This window comes from Hordeum vulgare, chromosome 1H (genome assembly GCF_904849725.1).
Source record: "Hordeum vulgare subsp. vulgare chromosome 1H, MorexV3_pseudomolecules_assembly, whole genome shotgun sequence".
Lineage (NCBI taxonomy): Eukaryota > Viridiplantae > Streptophyta > Magnoliopsida > Poales > Poaceae > Hordeum > Hordeum vulgare.
In genome coordinates this window covers 496,934,581-496,960,485 of record NC_058518.1, presented here as the reverse complement: position 1 = coordinate 496,960,485, position 25,905 = coordinate 496,934,581, and the positions used below count along the sequence as shown (strand labels likewise).

General features: G+C 41.5%; 1 protein-coding gene and 1 long non-coding RNA gene across 3 annotated transcripts in view; one reads left to right on the top strand and one right to left on the bottom strand.

The window, feature by feature from the left end:
* Positions 1-11,565: 11,565 nt before the first annotated feature.
* On the top strand, positions 11,566-18,671 carry LOC123449832 (probable ubiquitin-conjugating enzyme E2 24). Of its 2 annotated transcripts, XM_045127183.1 has the most exons (10): positions 11,566-11,654; positions 13,257-13,980; positions 14,062-15,407; positions 15,545-15,670; positions 15,756-15,893; positions 15,964-16,164; positions 16,272-16,335; positions 17,233-17,372; positions 17,461-17,772; positions 18,046-18,671. In XM_045127183.1, the coding sequence occupies exons 3-10, from the start codon at positions 14,073-14,075 to the stop codon at positions 18,271-18,273; spliced, it is 2,544 nt and encodes an 847-aa protein (XP_044983118.1). In that variant the 5' UTR covers positions 11,566-11,654; positions 13,257-13,980; positions 14,062-14,072; the 3' UTR covers positions 18,274-18,671. The 2 variants fall into 2 exon arrangements, with proteins under 2 accessions (XP_044983118.1, XP_044983110.1); XM_045127175.1 differs by lacking the exons at positions 11,566-11,654; positions 13,257-13,980 and having other exon boundaries at positions 14,040-15,407.
* A 6,879-nt stretch (positions 18,672-25,550) lies between these two features.
* Positions 25,551-25,905, bottom strand: part of LOC123449824 — a 19,950-nt gene continuing 19,595 nt past the window's right edge. Inside the window, exon 3 of the long non-coding RNA XR_006632046.1 lies at positions 25,551-25,905. This exon is cut by the window's right edge and continues 327 nt beyond it. This is a non-coding gene — a long non-coding RNA (uncharacterized LOC123449824).

The window sequence follows — 25,905 nt, the reverse complement described above, 5'->3', positions numbered from 1 at the left end:
AAGCCGACAAATTTATCAACATATGTTCATCCCAAGCACTAGCATAACTGGAGAAAATCCCCATCTAACCATGATCTCTGTAGGCCTCACGCTGAAAGCTAATCGCCGAGGCTTTAATTAATCGAACCATGTTCATCTACATAGCCTCCACCAATCCAAAGTTGCCAGCAACACCTAAAGAAAGAAAGGCAGGGAGGTTGAGGGCAATGATGCGTGCACAAAGGCACTTTACACCAAAGGCAATGCAAAGCCATGCCATGGCACCATTGGTGGGTGCCATTGCTTGCAGGTCACAAACAAAGCACTTCCCTGGGATTGTAATGGAGGAACTGTTCCCAGCATTCACATTGGGGCATATCCTCTCCAAGTTCCTTTCTAGGTGTTACCTTCCATCCCCCACTTTGTGTCTTGGAATGGAAGTAGAGCTTATCCAATCCCTCCTCCTCCCTCCCCTTTGTTGCAATCTGTTCATCTATCTCTATCTCCATATCTGTCACAGGCCTGTCTTGTGACAAGAAAAAGGCCATGATCATCCCTTCCTATGGTTCAAATCAAGCTTAAAGGGGACAAAGGTATATGCTGCAATAGTGGTTTTGGACTTTCTTTTTTCTCTTTTTCTTGTGAGGTTCCATTCGTCCAATTTCGACCTGTTTCGCCTAGATTGGAAAGCTAAAGTGCGCAGCGAATATGCCGAAATAGTGGTCTAAGCTTTTTTTACTTTGTAATAAAGGTTTGCCTCAGGAAGATTCTGAGATATCCTAATATGATGATTTTTCGAGTAAGCTCCCATTTGGAAAACATTAGTCCGATGAACAGTTGAAAAATGAGTTCTTTCAATGGAATGGCACACAAAGCTTTTGCGCGTTCACAAAAAAAAATTGAACACTTGGACTCTGAAGAAAGCTCCTGGGTACATAGCATGGTATATACTGCAAGACTAACAGGTACTTTAGCCATAAAGTTTGGCATGAAGACTCTAAAATCCTTCTTTTATAAACTCAGCTATCAGTTGTACGACGACATGAACTGTACCGCCTTTCTGGGGTTGCACTCATCATAATTCATATATCACGAACACCAATATCATATATCGACGGGCGGATGGAGATGTTTCCAAATTCCTCTGCATGATCTTCACCGGTCCATTGCCATTACAATTTGCAGACCATCCTCGGATACTTTGAAAGAAAGTTTAAATAAATACTGTTGGGTGTAGTTAACCTAATTTTCAAACATGTACAGTATTCTATATCTAATCTTCAGTTCAATTTATTATACACGTTGGTATAACTACACCGACGGTCCACTTGCGCGTTAAGATCCGTAAACGTTACCATCAAGTACCGAAGGGCCATTAGTTTTGACCTTGTGGCTCCAAGATCTGGTGTACTAGTGCTGGTGGGGGTTGTACAGCGGAGCACGGTTTTTGCGCCATTTATTCTGTTGAGCTTTGGTGGAGACTTATGTTGAGGAGGGAAATGGAATTGTGGCAGCAGCACTATGTACAGTAGCACAGTCCTCCCGTTGCTCAAAGATTGTTACCTGTTACTCTGTTAGGCACCCTATGACCTATGTGATCTTGATATGGCCCTCAACTATATATTGTAATTGAGGCTTTCAGAAAATAAGGATCTGCTTTATCCTTATGCAAACTATAGCACTGTATACGCCTTCGCAACATGGTACTTGTTTTAGCTAAATGATGCTAGACACATCTCAAAAATAATTATTCGGGGATATTGGTTGATACTATTGCAAAGGTAGTCAGGCTGGAACATATTTTGTAATAATATCACTGGCTTTCTTGAAGCCGTGGATGTCATTTTTGATATGTACACTCTTTGAATAGTGATGTTGTGTTAAATTTCTCCATAATTGGAGAGAAAAGAACTACCATAGGTGATCTTAGTCATTACACTAGCTAAGGTGCACATGCAAAGCATGCTTATTACTACCATAATTAAACTTAAAAACATTTTGCTTGACATTCGCAAGTATAGTATCATATTTGTACACATATTCATACATTTAAATATGTATTGTTGATTTAAAACAATATCGTATAAAGCATGAATTTACAAGCACAAGAAAGTTATATGTCTATAGCAGTTCATTGTTCTTTGATCGAAACATCATAGAGAAAGCCCATGCAGTGTGATTTATAATAGAAAGAAGCTCACAAGGTATTTACATGGCTAGCGGCCAAAGAAAACGTGAAAAAAAAAACAAATGAAGATGAAAACACAGCGTATTTACCTGTTGCTCATTGTTTGAAATTTTCTTATACTACGTACACCTCACAAATAAGGACACCATGAGCACTTTTTTCTTCTTGAATTATAAAGTACTAGCAAGTAAAGAACATTCTTTTAAGCATGAGAAACATCAAAAAGTTCCATGCATGCTAATTGCAACTAGGGAGTAATTAAGAGGCGATAACCATGATTAGGAGGCAACATATACATGTGTTATCAAGGGAGATCTAGACTAATCTTCATCCACAACCATTAGATGATGGCTGGGAGGGGTGTTCACATCTGCAACCCAACTAACCCGACAGCACAACACGGCTTATAAACTGGTGATGTGCCAATGCTTGAAATAAAAATTTGTGACGTGTCAATACCCAACTACGACTAAGCAACCCCAAATAAGACGACACGTCTGACGTGTCAACACCTCAATGAAGCAACACCCACACGAGTGCATTTCATGGCGCCTGATTAGCTCTGCTCTGCCACGCTGGCCCTTTCCCTAATTCGGACCCCTTTTGATTAGCACTAAGCTAAGCTGGCTACTTTTGGATTTTCAGACAATGACACAAGAAGAGTGCATGCATTTCATTTTTGCTGAATGGAGAAATAGACTACCCGTCGCCTCTACCTACTCCACCCACAAGTGCGCCGCTAGTGGGGCAGTGACGAACTGGCGACGCAGCTGCTAATCAAACACTAACCCTTGCAGAAATAACAACAACTTGTGTTCGATCGGAACTAAAACATGTTTACTTCCAATGCACGCTTCATGAGTTGTGGAAGTGTACCTCGTCAATTGAAGAAGTGTGTCCCCACCCGCTAGGTGTACTTTAGCCTTACAATATTATGTCATTTCGAAGTGTTTTCGCGGTGTCATGAACATTACACTTGAACTATCTGTGAAAATATAGAGTACTTTTATTATTGGACCGAGTTTTTCTTTTTTTCAAAGGTCGGTAGCCAAACAAAGTCTTCAAAAAGAATGGATTTATGCATGACAATGCGGACAAAGAAAAGGATTTAAACACACGGTAATCTGGTCAAGAAAAGATAGGCGCCTACCGGCAGAACCGCCGCCACGACTCCTCCTCCCCCTTTGTCGGGTTTGGTGGGACCATGTCCGAAAAGTCGAGACACGGCCTTATGCGTTGCGTGACGCCGTGGTTCAAAGAAACGGGTTGAAAGCCGAACATATCTAATAGGTGAACCAAAAAGGTGTGAATGTACTTCAAACTCGCGCTCTCATGTGGCAAGCTCTGGTGATCAAATAGAGGGCATATCCTCTAGGTTATCCCCCTCCTTTCGCCATCGACGCCGACGCTTAATCCATCCCATGCATGCATGTTCCCCGGAATATCCCGCCGAGATACCTTAAAAAGGAGCCGGAGAGAAATCAGGAGCTCCCATGAACGAACATGCATGGATGGTAGCCAGCACATGAAAGTAGTTGCAAGAAAGTACAGACAGCTACTCGCCACGTCAAAACCACTAATGAATATCATGGAACCAAAGCTTAGCAATAGTTGTAGTGGTAGTTAAGCAAAGCCACCTGGTCAAGACCGGAAAAATCTGTGACCGGAACTAGGCATGTTCTTTCCATTTTTTTTAAATAAACATGTTTACTTACGATGCACGTTTCATGGGATGTGGAAGCGTGTGTTGCTCCCACCCGCTAGGTGTATTTTAGCCTTACAATATCATGGCATTTCAAAGTGTTTTTGCACTGCCGTGCACGCTATATTTGAATTACGCATGAAAATATGCATTTTATTTTTCAATGGTCGGTGACCAAAACGAAGTCTTCCAAAAGAGCGGATTTATCCGTAAGAATGTCCCGAGAAGCAGAACAATTTGCACACACGGCAATGCGGTTAACGGGTCAAGAAAAGATAGGCTCCTTCCAGTAAAACTGCCGCCACGACTCCTCCTACCCCCTGTCGGGATTGGTGGGACCATGTCTGAAAAGTCGAGGCATGGCTTTACGTGTTGCGTGACATTGTGGTTCAGACAAACAAGTTGAAAGACGAGCATATCTAATAGACGGACCAAAAAAGGTAGAAACATGCTTTCAAACCCGTGCTCTCATGAGACAAGCTCCGATGATCGAATATGCAGTATATCCTCTAGGGTATCCCCTCTCCTTTCGCCATCGCCGATCGACCCTTAATCCCCCTCCCATGCATGCATGTTCGTTCTCCGGAATATCCCGCCGTGATACCTTGAAAAGGGACCGGAGGCACATCACGAGCTCCCATGAACGAACATGGATGCATGGTAGCCAGCACATGAGAAAGTTGAGCATTGTCACATGAAAGTGCAAGGGGGCTTTCAGTTAATCGCCACGTCAAAACCCCTAATAATCAAATTATATATGGAACCAATGCTGAGTTAGCAAGAATAGTTGGTTAGGGTCTTGGTAGCTGTATTTTTTTATTTGCAAGACCGGAAAAGATTGTGACCGCCCAAACAATGGTTGGCCTTTTCGATGTGGTGGCTGCACTTTGAATGGCGTATGCAGCAGCAGCAGCCGTGTGGAGGAATATTCTGCATGAGATCCCGGGATCATGTAAAGCGATGATGCATGCAAATGCAATGGGTGCAGGCAGCACTTTGAGGGGCAGGAACGTTCGACGGCCATACCTTGCAAATGTTTAACGTTTTCTCTCTTTTAATTAACAAATAACGAGAGTGCAGTGCTTCCTGTGAACCTTGCTTTGTTTTTAAAGAAATAAAACTGCCAGCTTACCATTCAAGGCTTAGGCCCCGTTAATTTAAAAAGTAGGATTTTTTTAGTCTAATTAAAAAGTCCCTAGTCCCTACCTGTTTGATTCCAGGGACTAAACATGGACTAGAGGTTATTAAATAACATGCTAAAAGATCATGTCACCCCTAGTAATGGACTAGAGGTTATTAAATGACATGCTAAAAGCCGGGGCACTATTGAAAAAAGTCCCCAAAAGACTCTCCCTCAGGGTCTTCTTTCTTTAGTCCCAAATGCCTATTTTTAGTCCCTAAAAGTCGCTCATGTTTGATTTAGATGAGACTAAAAGGGATTTTTTTAGTCCCTACACCAAAAAGTCCATGTAAACAAACACCCTCTTAGTTATAGTGCATGGATTGGCCAGAGACGGGAAGGCAATTCGACATTTCCATGGGGGCTGCAAATAAAACCAATTAGGGGCCTCTTTGGATTAAATGATGATTTTCGTAGAAATTTTGGAGTAATTGAATCCTAAGGATTTTTTTCTCTATATTATCCCTTTGGACCATATTTATGATTGGGATTACCAGGTCCTATGCATGGAATCCATTCCTATGCCCCCGAACACGAGCTCAAACCTTTTTTATGGCTCCTTTGACTCGAAGTCCGCATTTTCCATAAAAAAATAGAGGATTTGAATCCTTAGGATCTTTTCCTGCGATGGACTTTTGATTCGCATAATTGAAATCCTTAGAAATCTTTTTATAGGATTCATTTGTACTACTTTTTTTTAGCATAATGCAGTACGGAAGGCCCCTACCATGCCTCATTTTCTATTAATAATGGTCTTGTACTATATTTTGAAGAAAAAATTCCATCCATTCAAACCTCTTCATAGTTTTACATTGTTTTTCTGTGCTATCAAACACTCTTTCACCCAAATTCATGTACTTTTGAATTCCTATAAGATACAAGAGGACACACCACTCTATTCCAACATTTTTCTTTTTCTTTTGAGAAGCCCAATACACTTTCAAACACAAACTCTCTACTTTCTCTACTCTCCCAATCTCTCCCTACTGTCTCCTCTCAATCGTCTCAAAATCCTTTTTTCCGTGCAACATCCAAAGGCATTTATTGCATGATTCCTTTGTTTTGAAATCCTACATGATTGCATGGTGCATGGCATCTTTTAATCGTATATTTTTCCTATTCGGATGTTTTGATATTACTACAGTCCAATAGGCTCTAGAAGTTCACATTTACTTCAGACTCTGGTAATCGAAATGTTACGCCATATGTATCAACTTTCAAGAAGTGAGTTATTTTCTCGTTTTCTGCGGTATGATATTGTATCATAGCACTCTGTCATCCTTATTTATATTGTAACATCATCCTTTTGCACTGCATTATACTCTTATAATACTTACATTGGGAGAGGCTTCGTATGATGATTATGCATTTATGTTGTTGGTACTTGATTCCGAGGATATGCCAGCGCAAAAGGCAAGAAAATCCTGCCAACCAAGGGCACACCACTTTCTCTATAGCTATCTATTGTCACTATTACACAACAATAAGCCAATGGCATGACCAAAGCCACAAGCTATCTAGGCACAACCGGTAGTGAATAACCTTTTAGTGCAACAGATGGCTTGAGAGTATGATAACCCACAAGTGTAGGGGATAGCGACGGTCTTCACGAATAGTATTTTACCCTAATTTATGGAATCGTCACAAAGGGAGCCAAGGAATATTTATTGGCCGTAACAGTTGCGTTGTCAATTCAACCGCACTTGGGATATCTCTCTGCAGCAAGGGTTTAGTAGCACAACAAATGATAGTAGTAACAGTAACAATTATAGCAGCAATTTTAGTAACAGTAGTAATCGTAGTAACAGTAGCAATTGAGTAGAAGGTGTGACAGTAGCAGCAACAATAGTAACTTAGCAAGATTCAATATATGTAAAGTGTAGGCATGTGGATCAGTGATGGATAATGATTTAGATGACATTGATCATGTCATAGGTACACACTAGGGCGATAGAGAACTAGCTCCAATTCATCAATGTAATGTAGGCATGTTTTCCGTATATAGTCATACGTGCTTGCGATAAGAACTTACATGACATCTTTTGTCCTACCCTCCAGTGGCAGCAGGGTGAAAGGATCGATATGGTTGACTAGAGGGGGGGGGTGAATAGGCAACTAACAAATTTAAGCTTTTCTTTAAAAAAATTAGGTTTAGCAACAAATAGGTTGTCTAGATATGCAACTAGGTGAGCAACATATATGATGCTAACGACAACAACAATAAGCAATAAGTAAATACAAGTAAAGGTAAGAAATAACAACAAGTGGAACCGATGAAGACGAGGATGTCTTCCCGAAGTTCCTTCTCTTTGAGAGGAAGTACGTCTCCGTTGGAGCGGTGTGGAGGCACAATGCTCCCCAAGATGCCACTAAGGCCACCATATTCTCCTCACGGCCTCACACGATGCGAAGTGCCGTGATTCCACTAAGTGGTGCCCTTGAAGGTGGCAACCGGACCTTTACAACAAGGTTGGGGCTCTCTCCCCAACTCAATTGGAGGCTCCCAACAAAACCACGAAGCTTCACCACAATGGAATGTGGCTCCGAGGTGACCTATTCCATCTAGGTGCTCAAACACCCAAGAGTAACAAAATCCACACAAGAACTTGGGTGGAATCAATTTTCCTTTGGTGTAAGTGTAGATCTAGGTCTCCTACTTCAATCCCTAGCAAGACAACAAGTTTGGGTGGCTAGGGAGAGAGATCGGACAAGAAATCTTGAGTGCATCAATGGTGGATAGAGAGAGATAGGTAAGAGATAAGAGGGAGGAAGAAGAAAGCCCTCCTTATATAGGCCCCCCAGATTTCTAACTGTTACAACCATTTTGCACTGGGCGGTACAACCGGTTGCTAGGCCGCTACAACTGGTGTTCCTATATTAGTGGAACAACCGGTCAACCACCGCCCTACAACCGGGCCAAAACAGAAAGTTGGCCCTGAGGTTCCACCAGCCACAGCCGTTGGGCGTGGCTAAGTCCCAAGAAGTACAACTGCTTGGAATAGTGGTAGTACTGGCTATAATTAATACAACGGTACAATCGGGCCACCACCGCCCAACAACCGCAGTGAATGGAACCGACAACGTGATCTTTGTAGTGCCAAAAGCTTATTCCGCTAGTTTCAAGCAATTGTTTTGGCAATAATAAACCCGCATGAAGGGTTTAGATTTTATGCATGTACATCCCAAACAATGCACACCAATCAACTTTTGGAAAGTAAAGGAGATTAATTCCAGAGTCTTCTTGGCATTTGAACTTGTAGCTTTGCTACATAATATGGAATATCTAGAAGAGGGTCTTTGCATAAAGCTTTGTTGGCAAGAGAATAGGCTATGATATATAGTCATAATTGTAGGTATGTGCTTGATCTTGCAAGAACCAAGACCATAACTGGAGTTAAAGCATTCTGCAAGGACATGTCTAATCCTCCAATGTGCAGGGTGCTCCATGCAATTTCTTGCTTTAGCTGCTTCTAATAGTGTCTTGCAATCAGAGGAAAAGCAAAAGATCCCCAACTCAATGCTTTTACCGCAACTATTGCAACAATTAATCCCAATGATTCAACCTGCAAAACCAAATGGACATTTTACACATAAGCTTGCATAAATATTGAATGATTATTCATATCATCCATTATGAAGACTCAAAGACCAACTTCATCTATTGCCACCTCCAAGTTGTAAGTTGCATCAATTTAGGCGGAAGGACCTGCAATTTGAATTTTCATATTTGAGCTTGGACATATACTAGTATAGTTATTGAAAGAGTACATATTCTTCCCCTCTTACTCCTCCACTGATCCTGCATTAAGCAAAGCTTTTTGTGGCATGAATGACCTGCAAAGGACTCCATTTTTCTCTTATTAAAAAGATCATTCCTAGCTTTCCATATATTCCAAATAATAGGGAAAGTAATGTCTAGATTAAATTTAGAGTGATGAGAGGATATAATCATTTCAGTAATATATTAAGATGATACATTTTGATAGCCTCCGCTGCGAGTAACTCCCTCGCCGCCCGATCCTCCTGTGCCATCGCCGCACTTACAATCCCCGACGACGGCGGCTTGAGACGGACATGCACCGTCTCGAACGGGAGGTTAAGGCATGCCTCAGATCCGTGTAGCCGGACATCCCAATGGTCATACTCAAGCGCAGCGAATTCGACCATGTGGAAGGAGCCGAGGCAATGGTGTCGGCTCATCTCCCGGAGTCTTGTCTCGCATATCGGACATCCAAGTACCCCACCCCCGCTGCCAGAAGTCGTGGTAGCTCCTTTGCGGCAGCCGCGACACGTGGACATCGGGGAAGTCAAACAGGGGGCGAGGGCGACGCCATGGATACGTGGGCGGTGATAGCTGATTGAGGAAGATCCAATTGAGGAGGACACACGACTCTCGTGGCGGCGCAGATCGAAGCTCCGGATCGGCTCAGCTGCCCCGCTATGGAGTAAATATAAGGGGGGGGGGGTTAAGGCCGGAGTAAAATTTTTACTCCCTTACGACGAACAAGAGATCGACTAGGTTCCAGCTAGTGAAGTATCTTTTTACTGCACTAATCGGTTATAAAGAATCTGTTAGAAATGGCCTTAGTCACACATTATTTTCCAGTCGTCGAGTCGAGTCAATTAGTACTCACTCCGTCTCGGTACATTAGGCATCTTGAAAGGTGTACTGCAACCTAGACACACCGAGATTAAGTAGAAAAAGAAATTGAATTGCAGAGAAAATCAATCACACTATTTCTTTCTCAACTGAAAATGTGCTACTAATTAGGAGACCTCTTCAAATCCAAAAAAACATGCCACATACTCCCCCTGTTCCTAAATAGAAGTCTTTTTAGAGATTTCACTAGAATTACATATGGATGTATATAGACATACTTTGAAGTGTAGATTCACTCATTTTGCTTCGTATATAGTCTGTAGTGGAATCTCTAAAAAGACTTATATTTAGGAATGATGGGAGTAAATTACATGCATTGATCCTTCAATTAATAGATGAAGTCTAATTAATATGCATGTAACTAATATTACTGTATTGTGCTTTAGTGTTTTGGGATTATTTAATTTTCATAAAATGTCTAATGCACCGAGACTGAGGGAGTAGCCGTTTTCATTGTTGAGAACATGGGATGAGTGGATCGATGATCAAGTGGATGGGCAATGAATGGCTGTTTCATCTCCTTGCAGAATCACATGACTCTATCAGAAGTAGAATTATCATGGTCTTATAGAGAATATGGCACCTCCGGAATGAGCTGGTACATGGTAAATCAATCCCTCCGACAGAGGTATCCTGCTCCTTCCTCCTCAGCTACTATAACACCTTCAATCAGATTTCACGGGGTGTGGATGAGATTATCAAGGGCAAGTCGCCGACGTTCTCTGAAGGCCTAGCCGTGCGAGAGCCCCGCATAGACCCACGCCCCGTGTGCCTTGGCCACCCCCTTGGATAGGAACGGCGACGCTGTCAGTGGATGGATCCTCCAATGTTACAGATGGCTCGGCTGGTTCGAGTATGATCTTGAGGAATGCTACCGGTGGTGTAATCTTCGCTGCTTACCGCAAGCTATTCCACTGCAACGACGCCCTTGAAGCGGAGCTACATGCTATTCTAGAAGGTATTAAACTAACAATTGAACATTCCAACCCCATAATCATGGTGCAATCAGACTGCGCCGTAGCCCTTAAAGCTATATCTGACGACTCCTTGGATAGATCAGCCTACGGCCATATGATCCAGGAAATTAAATTCCTCTTAACTGATAGGGTTTTTGTTCCTGTAAAAGTTTCTCGTGATCAAAATAGAGTTGCAGATTGCTTAGCGAACTTTGGATGGTGTGAAGATAGCACAACATGTTGTCTGGGACAACCTCCTCCGTGTGCGAGTGATTTAGCCGTTGAGGATTGTAACTCGGTTATCTTGGAATAAAATCCATATGACTTCGCAAAAAAAAAAGAGAACATGGGACGGGTGACAGGTGAAAGCAGTGGGCACGTTGAGAAGAAAGCAGAGCCCAAAACTCTGGTTTCCTTTTCTTTTCCCCAACCAGCAGGCACCGAGAGCGAGCGAGCGAGCGAGAGAGAGAATTCACGGAGAAAAAACAAGGAATAAAGCGACGGAAGACAGGGAGGAATCCCATTAGCGCAGGGGAGTTTACGAGGATTTCGAATTAGTTTAGGCGCGCGCACCCAGCCCGATTAATAATTAAACAAAGCGAAAGAATCGGAAAGGCGAGGCCTTGCGCACCGTAGAAATTGCCCCGCCAGCCAGCGCCACCCCCATCATCATCCATCGTCGCCATTCACGAGCAGCAGCGCCGAGCACCCAGCAGAGAAGCCTTCCCGTTCCCTCTACCCTCTTTCTCCCTCTCCAGGCGCGCTCTCTCCTCCTCCCGCCGCCGCGCCGCGCTGAGATTTGGTCGGAGGAGGAGGAGGAGCAGGCGGCGGCGGCCGAGCTGGTCGTTTCTTGGAGGGGGCGGAGGGGGACGGGCTTGCTGGCCATGGTCCACGGGCTCCGGGATGGACTGAGGCGCGGGGGGAGGGGAGGCCTGCTCCCTCTTCTTCAGTGACCGAGCGGCCATGGCGGCGGGCTGGGCTTGGCACAGGTACTGCCAATCTGCCATTCTGAGCTCACTTTTTTCCTATTCATTTCGCATTGCAGTCGAGCCGCCGCCGCCGCCGCCCCGACTTCCCGACGGCGGCCCTCCCTTTCTTTCGCCGCGCCCATGTGCTTGTTTACTACTCCTAGGAGGATGCGTGCACTCAAATGTCCGATTTCCTAGTACAGCAGGAGCATATTAAACTCGCACCGTCGGTGTCATGCCTGCAGGGCGAAATTTAGTCAGAACGATGCATGCCAATCCGAGAACATGGCCATCAAACCTACGCCACCCCGATTCCTCGGAAACAGGAATATGCTTGGAGATGCCATTCCGATCCGTCTTCGCCCAATTCCAGTTGTGCAGCCCCCAACTAGATTTGCCAAACTGTCCCTGTCTTCAGTCTTGACCATGTGCAATCAAACAATATTATTACCCTGGGTCAGCCCAGATGGATTGGACATAAGCAGGGGAGGCTCTGGTAGTCTGGTTGAGCAGTAGTAGCTGAAGTGCTGAACACAGCTTATCCCAGCGGCGACGCACACCGGCAACCTACCGTGGCGAAGGCGCCTCCGACCAGTAAATTTGGGTGGCTCAGGTGTTATGTCGATGGTAGCTTCTTACAGTTTGTAGCGAAACATCTGGGTTTTTGTGGCCGGCGTAGGAATTGGTGGAGTGGATGATATTTTGCCGTTTTCGGATGTGGTGGTATGGGGTGCAAGGTTTTAGTTTGTTGCCTTTTGTTTGCCGGTTTTAGGAGATCATAATGAGCACGGAAGCTGTTGTTTTGATCGGATTTGTTTGGCAGGCTTATCCATAGGTAGGTTGTCTTTTAGCTGTTTTCGGATCGGCTATGATGCTGAACTATGTGCTGCTTTGTCATCTTTGTTGTTGTTGCTATGAAAAGATCCAAAACTTCCGTGTCGATATATAGAATCAATGTTTGCTAGCTGAAAACTAGGTTCCTCAGATCAGACCAATTATACCCAGCCATGTTTTTGATTACATAATTTAATAAGTAGATAGTTTTGATACTCCAATCTCTATTTGTTCGGTTATGCTTTAACATGGATTTTCAGCTGTTCCATCTATGTCAGTTTTTATTTTGCCCTGCCTATTCACGTGTTTGAAGGCATCCTAACATCTATTGGTGAAAGAACCTTTTACCTGTTTATTTACAAATTTTTTAGCGATGTAAGCATGCAAGCGGTGTTAAAAGATAAACACACCATTCTGAACAAATTTTAGTTCATGTCCACTGCGGGATTGATCCTTGTGACACAAATTGGCTCTTGCGCCTACTATGTGTTTTTGGAATAAATTCACAGGAAGTCTTTACGGATTAGTGTCTCTACTATTATTGCACGATATCTACTTTTATATTATTAGATATCGTAAGTCTCTTACTATTATATGCTAGAATGTTGCTAACATGGCCCTGATGCCCGCAGTTTTTTTTTTCACCATGAATTTTAATTAAGAAATTGGTTTAACTTACAACCGTGTTTATTGAAACTATGCAAAAAAAAGTCTATTTATCAACTCCAGTTGTGTTGTTCTATTAAGAAGATAAGCAGTTGGACTAACATTCTTTTGATATTATTGCAGGATCAGCTAATCTGAACAGTTGTTGGTTGAATATTGGTCATTGGGTGGTGGCATATTCTCTGATGGCTTCTCATGTCTGGTGATCATCGAAAGCGAACACATTTCATTCGGACTTTCCTCTGGAAATCATCTCCTGTGACAATCCATTCCTAGTTTTAGGGCAAATCTCCTTTGGCGCTGAACATTTCAGATAGTGACTGTTCTGTAGTTCTTCTGGAAGCTCCCTTGGCGAACATTTCAGACAGTGACTGTTCTGTAAGTTCTTCGGGGCAAATCTCCTTTGGCAAACCTACCGATAGTTCGGGGCAAATCTCCTTTTGGCAAAACCTACCTACAGTACCTATAGTTCGGCAAATCTCCTTTGGCAAATCTACCTAGTTCTTCTGATCTCCTTCCTTACATATGCTTTCTCTTCTGATTGCTCCCTGGACAAATCTCCTTCGACATTAGCTTTAGCTATCGATTGCTATCTTGGCACTTCTCCTTTGGCACTAGGTTTAGCGTCAGTCCTGTCTGGGCGAACCTCCTTTGACACTAAATCTTACTGTTTCTTATTTGCTATCTGGGCAAATCTCCTTTGGCGGTTACTGTTACTGTATCAGGGATCCTTTGGCATTAGGACTAAAGTGTGCTGACCTTACAAGTTGGTCGGAACTTAACCTGCTGTTCAAAGGCTGCTCCTGAGTTTATCATATCATCACAGAACACAGCTTGTTACAAAAAGGTGGGGACGAATTTAATCTAATATTTATGAACACAATTGGTTGTTTCATATCATACAAAATGACAAAATGTGGTGTTGCAGGGCTTGCAGACATGGATCTGTTTGTAATTGATTCAGACAGTGAGTCATACAGTGAAACGAGTGACAGTGAGGACCAAGAAGAATGTGAATTTACGGACCATGCGCAGAGCATCTTATCAAGCTTGGACGAGAGCATCGGCAAGATTGATGATTTCCTTACTTTTGAAAGAGGGTTTCTTCACGGGGACATAGTCTGCCCTGTGTCTGACCCCTCAGGTCAGCTGGGTCGCGTTGTTGGGGTTGAAATGTTTGTGGACTTGGAGACATACTCTGGTGATGTAATTGAAGATGTCAACAGCAAGCAGCTTTCAAGAGTGAGATCCTTTGTCTCTGGTGACTGCGTGGTTATGGGACCATGGATTGGGCGGGTGATCAGGGCATTTGACCTGGTCACCGTTGTGTTCAGTGATGGGGCAAAGTGTGAAATGCTGTTAAGGGACTCTGAGGTACTGAAGCCCATTCCTCCATTCATCTTTGAAGATGCACCTTATTTTTATTATCCAAGTCAACGCGTGAGGATTGTTCATCCCTCCGTGTCCAAGTCAGGAACATGGTTGTCTGGATCATGGAGGGCCAGCCGAGATGAAGGTGTTGTGTCTCATGTTGATGTGGGGCTGGTCCATGTGAACTGGATAACGTCGGTGGCAAATGTTTGGGGTGACCGATCATCAAGTCCACCAAACTTTCAGGACCCAAAGAATCTCACTTTGCTGTCATGCTTCCCTTATGCTAACTGGCAGTTGGGTGATTGGTGCACTCTCTCTGCTGGTCATGATGGAAGTCTCCCAAGTGAAGACCATAAGTGTTCTCGATATTCTCAAACTTATGTTGTTGCTAAGACAAAGAGCACTTTTGACGTTCTATGGCAAAATGGAAACATATCTCTTGGGCTAGAACCTTATATCTTGGCTCCTGTTAGCACCCCCGGTGATCATGACTTTTGGCCAGGGCAATTTGTCCTGGAGAAACTGGCAGTAGAGGAAGCTGCCGAACGTCAGCGGATTGGGATAGTGAGAAATGTGGATGCACTTGAGCGGACTGTAAACGTAAAATGGATTGTTCCAGTGGATGATGACATTGTCAGATATGGAAGTGACCCCACTGAGGAGACAGTGAGTGCTTATGAGCTAGTAGAGCACCCGGATTTCTCTTTTTGCACTGGGGAAGCCGTTATCCGATCAGCTCTGAACATTGACAAGTCTGAAGCAGATCTCACCAATGGAACCATGACAGTTAGCAGGAAAAGTTTAGATACCTCCTCCGGCTTCTTGTCATGCATTGGCAATGTTCTTGGGTATAAGGATGATGGAATTGAAGTACAATGGGCTAGTGGTGTGATATCCAAGGTAAGCTTATCTTTGAGTTGGTTTTCTTCCTTTTTTTGTTTTGTTGTGTTTTATCTCCTTTTTTCACCCATCTTTTCTAGATACATGGTCTGTCCAGACTATTGGTAACATATCTTTCTCCCTTGTATCAATTTCAGGCGCAGCATTTTGAAATAATTGGTTTAGAAAGACTTCTAGATAATTCACTAGAATCTGTGAATGAGGTGCATACCTCTGTCGACGACGAGGCTGAGCAGGAAACGATTCACCATGAGAGTACTAAGGTTAGCTTGGGTTTGCATCTTCCACTGTACCATTTTTTGGTTAAATGTATTGAAATTTAAGCAACAACTTGATGTTTTCACCCAGAATGCCCTGGAAGAGTCTGGTGAAGACTGCACTGGTTCATTGCGCAATGCTTTCTACTTCTCCAAAACAGCTTTTAATTTTCTGACAAATGTGGCTTCTAGTTTCTTTGGTGCTCATGATTCTACATCATCTAGCTCAGTAAGTTTTATACCTTGCCAAATTATTTATGGTTAATTTTCACAACTCTAAGATCAAGTTGTTGTTTCAGGTTACTGCAGATCCTCAGTATCAAATTGTGAAGACAGCAGATCTACATTCGTCCGCAGAAGAATTTTCTGGAGAACAGTTTGTGGAGTTGGTGATGCAGACCGAGAAGCCACAGTTACCTTCAGAAAATGACGTAAAAATATTTGATGTTGTGGTGGACTGTTCTGATCATCACTTTGTGAAGGAACGTGGCCACGAAAATGTAATACTTTACACCTAATTAAACCTTATTTCTCTATTTTGGAGCTGTAATAACTATTGTAGCATGTTCAAATTATTTGTTATAATCTTTAATTCCTGATATAATAGGTTAAAAGAGGTTGGCTGAAGAAGATACAACAGGAATGGACAATCTTACAAAATGATTTACCAGGTAGTTTTTTCTCGTTCTTTATAGTCCATTGCAAGCCCTTCATGAAATTGAATCTTATCACTGGCTCATTGCATATAAATTTTTAGCATCTGTTTATGTTTATTATTCCATCCGTCCCATAATATAAGAACTTTTTTTAAGCTAAAATAGTTTAAAAAACGTTCTTATACTATGGGACGGAGGGAGTATAACTTAGCATTATTTTTTAGTCTATCATAACATAGTTTCATATATACCATAACTCTATTTTTAATATTACATATAGATGCGAATCTGTCATGGTGCAAGCTTATATAACTGCTTTGTGATTAGAAATAAGTTAACATGCTCTACCCTCCACAGGATAACATAGCATGTTAGGGTTCCTTTGTCAAATAATCATTGTTTGACGTTTTTACGAGATGAGTGAAGTTTAAAAGGCCTAGCTTATCATGTACAGTATATGTTATCTTGTTGATTATTATTTCAAGTATGAGAAGTTGATCAAGCTGTTAAACTGTCAAAGATGAAAAATGGAATGTGTGAACAGAACATGCATACTCTTGTGAGTTGTCAGTGTTCTTCCCTTCCTTCTCTGATAAAATTGGCAAGCTGATAAAATTAAATATAGAATTATGCAAACGTTAGTAAGTAGAAACTCACACAAAATTAGAATCAGTCACTTTATGAATAAAAACATTTTGGACATTAGTGTATATTTGACTTCTTTTACATTCAATAAATCCCTGTAGTATAAGCTTGGCTGCAATCACTTGTCTGCAGGGACCTTATACCTAGTAAAACAGAAAACCATTATAATTAGATTTGGTAGCAAGTTATATTCATGAAATAACTGATGGAAACATGAAACATATTTTCTGGTACATCGCTTACATGGTGTTCTTTGCTTCCATGCAGATGATATCCATGTTAGAGTTTATGAGGAAAGGATGGACCTTCTGAGGGCTTGCATTGTTGGGGCAGCTGGAACGCCTTACCATGATAATTTATTTTTCTTTGATATTTTCTTCCCGCCGGATTATCCTCATGAACCACCTGTAAGTTTTTCCTTTTCTATTGCTCATGTGTGTGTGTACCTCCCAGCTGAGATCGTCTAGCTGCTGAACAGTAACTTTCTTTTTCCAGTCCGTTCACTATCACTCCGGAGGCCTCCGCCTCAACCCAAACTTGTACGAAAACGGCAAAGTATGTCTAAGCCTTCTCAAGACATGGGCAGGGACTGGTAATGAGGTGTGGAATCCGGAGGGCTCGACTGTTCTTCAACTGCTGCTATCCCTTCAGGCCCTTGTTCTCAACGAGAAGCCTTACTTCAATGAGGCGGGTTATGACAAATTTGTGGGGAAAGCGGACGGGGAGAAGAACTCCATCACCTACAACGAGAATGCTTTCTTGCTGTCTTGCAAGTCCATGATGTACATTTTGCACAAACCACCTAAGGTGAGTCACCAACTCTTTCAATTCTGCACTTAACAAATGACCTGAATATCCCATACACTCACTCTGACAAAACTGATAGGGCTTAACTGAATTTTGGTAGCTATGAGTTTTGAGTAGAACGTAAACCAAGATTCCCCCCGCTGTATCTCAGATGCATCTCCTAACCAACCTACATACAGTATTTAAATAACTTCTGCTGCACCTTTCAACATTAAGAAGTAAGATGTGTAATGAATATTATTGATGGGTTTCTCCCCTCCTATCTGCATCCAGCATTTTGAAAAGTTCGTCAAGGAACACTTCACTTGCCGTGCGCCGCACATCCTGGAAGCCTGCAATGCATACCTCGGCGGTGATCTCGTCGGTCATGCTCGCGACAGCACGTACATATCAGATGATGGCTGCAAGAGCTGCTCGACCGGATTCAAGATCATGCTCGGCAAGCTACTGCCGAAGCTGGTCACCACCTTCTCTGAAGCCGGGATCGCCTGTGTCCAATGACTTCAGAGAGGGCGTGTCTCCCGCGTCGCGGTGGCGGCGACGACATGCCCACTGCAACACTGCTATTGTATAGGTTTTGCAATAAGCATGCTGCCTGGCACATGATCCTTATGTTGTGTAATGGCATCTTGTAAGATGGGAAAACTTGTGCATGATTGATGTGATGAACTGAAAGGGTGCCAGATGAAAGACAGAAGCAGCTGGTGTGTAGTTTGGTTTGTGAAATTGCTCCTCTGTATAGTATGACGGAAGTATGTAAATTTGTGTGTGGGTGTTGAGATAGCAAGTACCCTGTCTGTATAGTTGGCAGAGGAGCTATCTGATGTGCCTGCAATAATAATAACACAGTGTGAAACACAAACATGGCTAAATTACTACTACTTGGACTTTGCTTGGTATCACCCTGAGTTATTGTCACATTTCCTATTTCGAATGTATATAAACCAAAGCAAGCATGAAAGTGAAACAAGCGAGTGATACTTGAACAAAACTTATAGATATTTGCACCAAACAACAATGGGTCATGGAGTCCTTTGGCCAGCCCAAACATTTTTATATGATGTTTCCGATGAACACCGAGGTTTTCATGTCGCTACATGATTAGCTTGTTTGTATGTGCGATTTGAAGTCAACAAATAATGTTCATCAACTGAGTCACTAGTCATGTTCTTATGGATTGTTGGAGGCCTGCCAAGCACTCTCTTCAAACATTCTCTAAAACAGATTTAATTTTGAAATCTCATCGAAGCCCAAATGTAGTGAGCAGACATTGGGCGATTGGCAATTAACCGCATATACATGATGCAAAATTTCTTTTTGAGATATAATTAAGAATCAAGCTCAGCTAAACCAAGATTGTTTCTATATGTTGTGGTCGAGTCATCGAACACCAGCACATACGGCCGTGGTAGTAAAGCCAAGCCTTCTCCTATTTATCTTTTGATGAATATAGAGTTTGTTTCGTCGTTGTCAAAGTAGTAGCAGTTCTTTCTTCCTTGCATATGCATGATAAACAATGCCCTCGAAAAATGAACTATAAAGCAAACTAACCAACGTATGGATGTATTGGTTGCCGTATTTCTAAGACTGTAAAAAATATGCGGGTCGAGACCAAGATAGCGAGGGATCAGGAGGCTACATACGGACAAAATGGCATGTTTGCAAGCAGCGAGACCCCAGGATAAGATTTTCTGCGTGTGAGAGTACTTCTGGACGAATGAGCATGTTGAGATATTCAATATTTTTGGGGTGATCTTAAGAAACACAACATTGTTAGGTCTAATTGACATGTTAAACCAATTGAAACAAGTGCTAGGTTAGATAACAACGATGTGTTTTTGGTAATGCTCATCCTCTAACAAAATGTTGAAGGTGTCCTAATTTCATTGTCCACCAGGCTCAGGGCCGGTCCTGAGATTTCGGGGGCCCGGGGCGAAACGACAACCTGGGGCCTCTAAATATGAACATCAAAATAATATTTTTCAATGTTGAAAAGCTTTCCTTGGAATGAACTTTGTGCAAGTTTTAAGGTTTTTTTTGCTTGTTCAACATAATATTCAAAGAATATATTTGTAGAAATCACTAATGTTTTCTATGAGAATTGTTTGGACACTATCTTCCATTGATCCGTAAATCCATCTGCACTCGTTTACAACATTATTCTTTCTTTTCTTACTTTATTATGGTCCTAATTAATCCAGTAAAGTTAACATCTATACCAAAAAATTATTTTATAGCGTGTTGGGCTATATTTTTACAATGAATTCAAAGCAATAAAATTGTTGATGACTTCATAAAAATAAATTCAAAGCAATTTCACATTGCATGAACACAAGAGCACTATCTTTCATTAGGCAATTTAATAACCCCACCAAAAGACAGAAAGCAAATATATACTCCCTCCATAAACTAATATAAAAGCATTTAAAACATTACTTTAATAATCTAAATAATCTTATATTAGTTTATAAAGGAGTACTATGAAACTTTGCTTAAGAGTAATATATATATACCTGGATGCACCACATGCAGTACTTTCCCTTATACCAGCATACTGAACTCTCAAGCCATCCATTGATCCAAGAGCTTTTTTGTCAGGCTCGGAGGACTTAAGGGCATGCACAAGGGGACCAGCGCTTTCACCATGTCCATCTGACGTCCAAGCTATCATCACGCCCCAGTCGCCCCAGTCGTGCACAACCAGGGAAAATGCTTCTGGCCGAGGTAGTTGACGAGCGTGACGAGATCGTTGGAGACCTACAACGTGGAGTACTGTTACAGCTCGCCGGAGGGAGCGCTGGAGTCGCCGCCGCAGCAACAAGATGAACCTGACTACAACAACCAACACAAATCTGGCACAACACCAGGAACGTAGCAGCAGCAGATGGAAATTTTTGAAGATGGTGCAATCAATCTGCATGGTCGCAGGCGGAGATCACGGTATGATTTAGGATATGCATTGGGCTACCGTAAAGATCGTGGGATCCAAAACTGCCATCTGTGATGTGTCCATGATGTGCACTTGTTGCCAGGCCTAGTAGGGAAGAAAGATCACATCCGGGGCCCCTCGGTGTCTGGGGCCCAGGGCGGCCGCCCCGTTCGCCCCCCCCCCCCCTCAGGGCCGGGCCTGACCAGGCTGGGAGTCATCAAGATATGAGGGAAAAGTCGGGGTGGCCGGTAGAGCAAGTGCCTTCTAAAGTCTTAGTGGTCATTTCCTATAATGATTTGCATAAGGACTAGTTGTAACACAAACAAAGCATCTACCATACTAGCATGGACTGATCATTAAGCAGAACACACCACATACCATACTAGCATGGAAAACATGTAATACTAGCACATAATCATGGATCTACCACAACACCATGAACATCATCACTTTCTACAAGCAAAACTACTACCACATCTACCACACTAGATGGAAACAAAATGGAAAACGTGCAATAGTAGCACATAAGCATCGATCCACCACAACACCATGAACATCGTCACCGTTGACAAGCAAAACCTAGCATACTACCACATCTGCCATACTAGCGTGGAAACTGACATGGAAAACATCTAATACTAGCACATAAACATCACCTACCACAATACCATGAAGATCATCATTGTGGACAAGCAAAACCTATAATACTACCCGATAACAAATCTAAAGCTACAACAAGTAGGGAGTGATATTACTTACAACCATTAGAGGAGCATGGAGGAGGCAAGAAACAACTCATAGAAGAGGAGTAAGAAGGATTATCTCCACCAACCACCGTCGGTCGAAGAAGATGACACCTCTTACTTTCTCTTTATTGAAGAATCTTTTAGGGACGACGAGCTTGAGGGGAGGGGGGCGGTGGCACTGGTTGGGGGTGGTGAGCCTAAGGTGGGTAAATAGGTGGGAGGTGACAATTACTCCTGCCGAATTTTCGAGGACGCGCGCGAGCTCACACCATCTCCCCGCTTGCGTGAGCTCGTGCCATCTTCCCCCTCGTAGGAGCTCGGCGCTGCCTTTCCCTGTTTGCATGAGATAAGCCTGTCTCCTAAAACTGTTGATTGAGTGTTCATCGGGGGCCTAATTATGCGACACTATGAGATTCGTGCGGGCCAATTTTCAATGTAGCCTAGCTAACCAAACGGGTCAATTCCCCCACCCCCACCCCACCCACAGCATGCATGGAGGATGCGAGCAACCAAACACATCCCTCATGGGTGCTCCTATTTTCCACTCTGTGCGGCAAATTGACGAGCGGTTGGGCCAACCCATGTAGCAATAGTAGCAAATCTTTCAAGAAAAGGTATGCCACGGAGATTCAATCCGGAAAACACACACCCCATAGGCTCAGTACGACCGTGATAACCACCGGGGACAACATTCCCTTTGCGCTGATAGCTTCATTCATGCTTCTTCAAATAACGAATGTGAACCAGGTTTTTTTGCCCGGATTTGTTATGTTTTTTCTTTTTTCTCAATTTTGTGAACCTTTTTTCTATTTCCTGAACTTTTCTCGTGTTCGTGAACTTTATCCAAAACAAATGAACGTTTTTCAAAATTTGATATTTTTTTCAAATCAAATTAATCTTCTTGCAAAATTCAAAGAACCCTTTTTTCAAATTCAATGAACATTTTAAGAATTTGATGAAGTTTTTTCAAAAGTTTACGAACATTTTTCCAAATCAATGAACGTTTTTCAAACGCATGATTTATTTATCAGTTTTCGTGAAATCCATGATTTTTTCCTTAAATTCATCCGATTTTTTCAAATCCATAAACTGTTTGGAAATTAGTAAATTTTTAGATCCATATTTGTGTCTCAAAGCCAAATCCAGTCACTGATTTGAACGCGGGACTGTGAAGGGGTCGAGCGAAAGAAAGGAGTGAGCGAGAGGAAGGGAGGGGGGAGCGAACAGCTGGCTTGCTGGGCCGGCCCGCGTGAGAAGGCTACGTGAGCGCCAACTTAGCGAGCTGGCACCTGAAGCGGCAAATCCTGGAAGCTCCTAATCGCCGCTCAATGCGGCAACCAGTCGGGGCTTCGCACAGGGCGACCCCCGACTGGGCCGGCCCGGTAGGCGCACCATTACTAGAGTATTTTTCCTTTTCTGCTCATTTTTTTCTCTTTTTTGGGTCGTTTTTCTTTCTATTTTCACTTTTTTCTTTTTTTGTCAAAACATACAAACGTTGAATTTCTTAAATTATTTAAAAAAACTATTTTTAAAATAGTGAAAATTTTTTATGGAATAATTTTTTAAATTACGGAATATTTTTTCAAATTCCGGAAAAAAAATCAAATTCTCGAACATTTTTTAAATTCCAAAATATCTTTCAAATTCCAGAACATTTTTCAAATTCTGGAACATATTTTCAAGTTTCAAAACATTTTTTTAAATTCCAGAACATTTATCAAGTTCCGGAACATTTTTAAATTCCGACATTTTTTAATTTCTGAAACATTTCTTAAATGCCGGAACATTTTCTAAAATTCTGGAACATTTTCTCAGATTCTAGATCATTTTTTCCAACCTTCGAAATATGTTTTTTTAATTCTGAACCATTTTTTCAAAATTCAGAAATTTTCTTTCAAATACAGAACAATTTTGAAAGAGAAGCAGGAAAAAACAAACATAAACAGAAATAGAAAAATGAAGAAAAAACGGTTCAGGGAACCTTATAGAAGTTTCCCCCAACCCAAAAAAATCTGATTGGAAACACTAGAAGGTTCCCAAAACCGGCCACAACACCCTTGCTACCTGGCCCAGCCCAATCCCCCGCCCGCTCTATACGCAGCCTCGACACCGCTTCGCACAGAGCGGCAAAGAAGATTTCCCGCGAATCCTATTTAAAGCTGCAGGCGTCGATTACTATTGTTTTTGCAAACCGGCGCCCGAAACCCAGTTTACAGCCGCTTTAACTAGGCTGTGCTCATTATTTATTTATTTCTCTGTGTCTTAATTCACAAAAATTGCGCTGTTTATAGATCGAACCAGCTACCTCCCGCATACAGGTAGGCTGCTCTAACAGGGAAAACCCATTTAACGCCAGCGGCGCCGGTTAAAGGCAAAATTTACTAACCGGCGCCTCCAGCGCTCCGCAATGGGCCGGCCCATGCAGAGATCCTTCATGAACTTTTTTTAGCCCGTGAACTGTTTTAGTCCATGAACTTTTTTTGAAATCAATGAACTTTTTTGAAAATCGATAAGTTTTTTTTTGGAAATTCATGAACATTTCTGGAAATCGACGAACATAATTTAAAATTCATGAAATTTTCTCAAAATCAGTGAACACTTTTTCAAAATCAGTGAACTGTTTTTAAAATTGATGATTTTTTTCGAATTCTATGAATTTTTTGAAAATCCATGAACATAATTTTCCAAATTCCGTGAATGTTTTTCATAATAATTGAACTTATTTTGAAAGTATATACATTTTAAAATTCTATGAAGTTTTTTCAAAATTTTAATGACCAATGCTTTTTTTTACATGGTCCGGCCCATAAGGAGGAGCGCTGCAGGAGCCGGTTTCCGTAACCCAGGCTTAATGCGCCGTATAGCAGGTCCTGCTCTAACAACTACGCCTACAAGTGGAATCTGAATACCTTTATCTTTTCTTCTATTTTATTCGTCCCTTTTCCTTTTTATTTCTTTTTTTCTTTTCCGTCTTATGTTTTTTTCCTCTTATAGTTTCGACGAATTGTTCGCAAATACTTGAACGTTTTCCTCAAATCAACGATTTTTTTTTCAATTGGATGGACCTTTTCATGTTAGATGGACTTTTTCTGATTCAATGATTTTTTTTCATAATCCATGAATAGTTTTTTGAATTTTGATGAACTTTAAAAAAAAATCAATGAACCATTTCAAATTCGATGATTTTTTCTCAAAATCCATGAACTTTTTCTATAATTAGATGAACTTCTCTAATAATTCAATGAACTTTTTTTAAAATTTGATGAATTTTTTTCAAAACCGGTTATTTTTTTCCTGAAAACGCTTATTATTTTTCAAAATCAGTAAACTTTTTAAAAATCCGATGAACTTTTTCAAAATGGATGATGAACGTTTTTTCGAAATTGGTTTTCTAATTGTCTAACCTTTTTTTAGAACTCGCGTTTGTTTTCTGATTTTCTTTTTTAAATGATTAATTTTGAGTATATAATATATCTGTATAGAAACATTCAAATAAACCTCGTTCCTTGCAGTTGGCAAACTTGGCATCTCAGTCTGGTGGTTCTGACCTTATGTTGCTGCGTTGTTAGCGTCAACCTGCGCTGAAGCGCCAACTAGGAGCTCCCACCTGAATCGCCCACTAGGAGATTCCTTATTTTCCTCTCATTCAGTTTATTTTTTAATCTTTATTTTTTCATTTCCATTTTTATATTGTGGGAAAAGTATAGGCACATATATTCTCAAAAAACTAATAATGTCCACCGCAAATTTGAAAAAACACAATGTATAATTTTTTAAGCATAACTATTACAAAATATTGGTAGCGTTAAAGAAATGTGCATGCCATTTAAAAAACGTTAATGTGTTTCAAAGACTGCATATGACATTTTTGAAAAATGCTATACAATGTAAATATGTTTGCATAATTGAAAACTTATATTTTGTAACAATAAAAATATTGTTTCAGATGTGTAAACAAAATGTTACAATGTGTAAAAGTAGACATTAAAGCATGCGATTAGATTTTTTTAATAATATATTTGATAAACATGTATACAAATAATATTTCATATGTATAAAAAAAATACAATGTATATGAAAAAAAGTAGACATTAAGACATTTATTTGAAAAAATGGTAATCATATATCTAAAATGTTAGGGTTAAATAGTCCTGATGTATAAGAAAACATACAGTGTGTGTAAGAAGAACTAGACACGTCTTGAAAAAAGCAAAGAAAATAAATAAAAAACAAAATAACCAAGGAAAGAAATTGGAAAAAGAACAACGGAACAATATCATGTGACACAGTGAAAAACGGATAACAAAGCACAGGAATAATGTGCGCGACACTACTGTATTACATAACCCTCCGTGGCTCCGTGATGCAAGCTCCAAGCCCATGCGACCGACTAAAAAAGTGTCCAGGCGAACGTCGGTATGGTATGCCTGGCTTAACACCATCTCGCTTCGCTTGCTC